General features: G+C 33.2%; 1 protein-coding gene across 1 annotated transcript in view; it reads left to right on the top strand.

Annotated features, from left to right (window-relative positions):
- Nucleotides 1-4,696, top strand: part of LOC106107773 (neuropathy target esterase sws) — a 25,125-nt gene that overhangs the window by 15,279 nt on the left and 5,150 nt on the right. Inside the window, exons 19-22 of the mRNA XM_013288775.1 lie at nt 394-398; nt 530-790; nt 991-1,177; nt 4,601-4,696. Coding sequence (XP_013144229.1) covers nt 394-398; nt 530-790; nt 991-1,177; nt 4,601-4,696 — 549 coding nt within the window. The remainder of the gene's footprint in view (nt 1-393; nt 399-529; nt 791-990; nt 1,178-4,600) is intronic.

The raw sequence follows: 4,696 nt of genomic DNA, 5'->3' as shown, positions 1-4,696 counted from the left end.
CTCTTTACCTTCAATTGTCAATATCTATGGTCAACATTTATTTTATATTCCGTCTCATACTAAAGATGGTTTATAATACGTGTTTTGTTTCCTACGTAACTTGGGTTCCGAATTTGAACCCCAGGACTTGACCATGACCAACGACCAAACTCCAGAAACAAACGACTTGTACAGAACGCAATGACAACCACAATTACAACGCAAGTAAACTAGCGGGCGACTAGGTCTGTGGCGAAACATTCATAACATCGCGGTTCAGTGAAACACGGTCTCGCCACAGCGCCATCTATTAGGACGGAGTAAAAACGACGCAAACAATACGGTATACTATTAAAAATACAAAATGGCGAAGGTTAAACATGAAAGAATAACTTAAAAATAAATGTTCAATAGGCTACGTATGAAAGTGAAATCGCATTGCCTGTTGATGGCTTTAAACTGTCAGCCTAAAAATCAAACGAATCATACAAATTATCTTTTAAATTTGTATAAACTAGCTATCGCCCCCTACTATGCGCGGATAAAATAGTATCCTAAGTGTTCCAGACTATGTTCTACTGTGCCATATTACATTGATCCGTACAGCAATTTAGGCTACAAACTCTACCAAAACCATCTAAACTTTCGCATTTATTATATTAGTGGAATGGGTAAAGGAATATTTTTACAGGAGGCGGGTATTCCCATCGATATGGTGGGCGGAGTGAGTATCGGCGCCTTCATGGGCGCGCTCTGGTGTATGGAGCGGAATATCACCACCGTAACACAGAAGGCCCGCGACTGGTCCCAGGTAACAAACATCTATTAAAAAAACTACCCCATAACATGCCTATATCTATTAGCTACCTTTCGTCAAAGTTACCACCTTATGTTATAAAGAAAAAGACAGATTGGTATGGCGCGTGATCCTGGCGAGAAGTGTGGCTCTGAGTGTTAAGTTATCACGATATTATCATTTAAATAAATTGTTTAAAATTACCTTTTTTCCAGAAAATGACGCAATGGGGCAAACAGCTGCTAGACCTGACGTACCCCGCGACGTCAATGTTCTCGGGGCGTCAGTTCAACGCCACCATCCGCGGCACGTTCGGCGACGTGCACATCGAGGACCTCTGGCTGCCCTACTTCACCGTCACCACCGACATCAGCTCCAGCTGCATGAGGATACACAGACATGGTGAGGAACACGATTCAAATATATATATATCATACTTCATACTAATATTATAAATGCGAAAGTTTAGATGGATGGATGTTTGTTAGAGTTTGTAGTCTAAATGACTGAATGGATTTCGATGAAATTTGGTATAGATGTACAGGATAGTCTGGAAGAACACATAGGCTCACTTTTGTTTTTTTTTAATCCCACGCGGACAGAGTCGCAAACGAAAGCTAGTATATACTAATGTTATTAATATTATAAATGTATGGATGGATGTATGGATGTTAGTTGGCCTTAATGGATGAAATCTCGATGAAATTTGACATAGATGTAGATAGTCTGGAAGAACACATTGACTACTTTTTTTAATTTATCGTGGACAGAGTCGGTTAGGAAGCTAATCTTACTAATGTTATAAATGGTAAAGTTAGGATGGATGGATGTTATTTTGCCAATAATGATGAAGTGTAAATGAAATTTGACATAGATCTAAATAATCTGGAAGAACACATTGGCTATTTTTTTAATTCTACGCAGACGGCTTTGGTAGCCAAAGCTAAAAAAATCAGCTATATAAAAACGTAAACACCTTGTTATATAGCTGATCTCTGCCTTATCCAGATATAAAAGTTATTTTATTTTTTATATTTACAAAACAGTTTCAATTTTAAAGCATATTTAAAAACAGTGTGAAAGAGGTTTAAGACAAAAACTGATGCTTTTATTGCTGCGTGGAAAATGCAACTAAGGGCTTGTCCCACCACTGACTGATAGAGGCTCAGATAGCTTAAAAATGACGCCACTGTCAGATAAGATAACAAAATCCGATATTTTACATGTTGGATTGTTATCAGACAATTTACAATTTCTAGGACAAGCCCTTAGAATTATTTAATATTCATTTAGCGACGTTTAAAATTATTTTTAGTACAAAAAATCAATAGTAGTGGATACCAAAAGCGTCTGACGAAGCAGTGAATGAATATTTTTAAATTTGTAGAATGACTGAATGATTTAGTGAGTGATTTTACGAATTAAACTTATTTTTTTAATACAATTATATTAGAACTATAATTAAATATATTTAGATTATTATATTGTGATAATTACTTGATATATTTTCATATATTTCAAGATACATATAGTTTTATATTAACACAACACATTCATGGACAGGAAATCCGTGTTTATTGATAATTTTTCGCTTTTTTGCACTTACTAACATATTTAAGAAAGTTTAAGAGGTTTTAGTAAATATGAACTCGAGGCCAAATGTCTCATACAATATTGCATGTGTATTTATGTAGATATTTATATATTTATGTCTGCTTTGTTGTAATTTCCATATGCCGATAAAGTAAATGAAAAAGAATGGAGGTTTTTTCTTCATTCGATACGTTATTGAAGGTATATAATATAGATATATTATGAAAGCATTATCTCATACTTTTTATATTCTCTCCACGATAACTGTTTATAGGTTATAAAATAATATTTACAACTGGCAATACTAAAGACTTTTGTCAAATGATTAATTTTTTTAACACAGTTTGACTAATAAGGTTGATTGTAACTTGACAAAATGTTTTTTAAAACCTGTAGTATCAATAATGGTTTATTTTTTATAGGTTATCGTGGCTAGAATATAACCTTAACTTGATGAAAAGATTGTTAAAGTGCTATTTCACTAACTCTTAGACAAAATGTGTGCTAAATTGCGGAATAGTCTGCGCCATCATACGGTTATCAATATCTATGGTGACTCACGACGTTTATCACAAAAGGGGCAAGCAGATATAAGCTATAGGTATATTTGCCCTTTTATGTTGTTTTGAAGCTATCAGTGCGTTTTTTTATTTTATTCCGCTACAGTGATATTTTCTGTTGATTCCTCTCCACAACCACACTCACTTGCATTTATGTGTCCGATGTATTGTATTGTTTTGTCTCACATGTCTATTTTTGTTATGATTTTTTTTTAAATCTACGAATCCGACATTTGCTTTTGGGTGTTGCCATTACTTAAAAGGAAAAACAGAACGCTTGTGATTGGTTTACCGGATAACGCTTTATTTTGGGATATTGTTATAGTTTTTTTTATAATTTATCTAATTGCGTGTACAATGTCGGGTTGGAATTATTGTAAATTGTCATTTTACTCAATCCATTTAACTTCATGTATTTGCATGAGTGTGGTTAATTTTTTATTTCTCTTTAGTTCCCATCCCCATCACTGTAGTTTTTTATATTCATTAGATTTTATCGTTATTGTATAAAGGTTTATTATTTAAAGTTATTAATAGTTTGAAGAAATTGTATGGTAGACCTAAAAAATAATTTTCATTGTATATAAATTAGTGTATCATATCTGAAAAGGCAGTATTTAAAGGTAAAAAATATAATATAGTTGTATACTTTGGTTATTTATTACAGACTCGTTTGGTAATTTATATAAAAAGTAATATGTCGATAAAGGTGATTTTTTATTTGTGTTTTTTTTGTCTTAGTCAAATTGTGAGTTTAGCTCTTCAACTTAGAAAGCGATTTTATTTTGTTCATTATAAAAAAATATTTACGAAATGAGGTAGATAGTACACGTTTCAGATTTAACGTAAATTCCTTATTTGTCAACGTGTATATTTGAAAAATACAAGATTAATGGCCTAATATTAAAACGATTGGAACAGCATCTTAAATGATAAGACCGTATTCAAACTCTAAATTACATTGAAATTTTGACGTCAGATTTTAAACGACACTTACAAGGAGTGTTTGAAATTCGTTTCAGAATTCGGCTGTAAGTTTTAAAAATTGGACTTGTCAACGCTGAGAAGGGAAGGGAATATTATGTGGGCCAAATCTAATCAACGCAAATCAATTTGAAAGCCAAACACATGGTGTATTTACTTTGGGACTACTTTTAACGTCAATAATCATTTAGTTTTAATGCATTCATGCATGTGAAGCATGTGTCAAGAAACCTGTCACGACGGACTTGTTAACCTCTTAGCTTTCTTTTAGCGGAATGGGATATTATTAATGTCATTTATAATCTATGGATTTATTCTCCATCCATCGTTTCCTTTCCATGGATTGTGTTGTCTAATTCTCTACACTAGATCTTCGTACCCTGTCCAATTCGATGCAATTTCACTTTACACGAACGACCACGAATTATTTGCTCTGCATGATATCTATATAATCTGTTGATTTTACGTCAGTTTAGTTGACATTGGAATAAGAATACAAGCTAAAGAAATTTATAGTGTTTAATTTGCTAAATTTAAATAACTAATTCAAGAAATTTCTTTTTTCCAAATCGATAGTTCAATAAAAACTAAAAAAAAATAACTTAAAGTATTATATAATGTAATTATGGCTTATTTTAAATAGATAATTAGGTTATATCATATTGTAAAATTAACTGGCGCGTCGCAGGTTCTCTGTGGCGATACATTCGCGCCTCGATGTCACTCAGCGGCTACATGCCGCCGCTGTGCGACCCTGTAGACGGCCACCTCCTATTGGACGGCG

This window comes from Papilio polytes, unplaced genomic scaffold, assembly GCF_000836215.1.
Source record: "Papilio polytes unplaced genomic scaffold, Ppol_1.0 DF821845.1, whole genome shotgun sequence".
NCBI classification, from domain to species: domain Eukaryota; kingdom Metazoa; phylum Arthropoda; class Insecta; order Lepidoptera; family Papilionidae; genus Papilio; species Papilio polytes.
The sequence above is the reverse complement of the archived record's forward strand: the minus strand, read 5'-3'. Positions and strand labels throughout refer to the sequence as shown.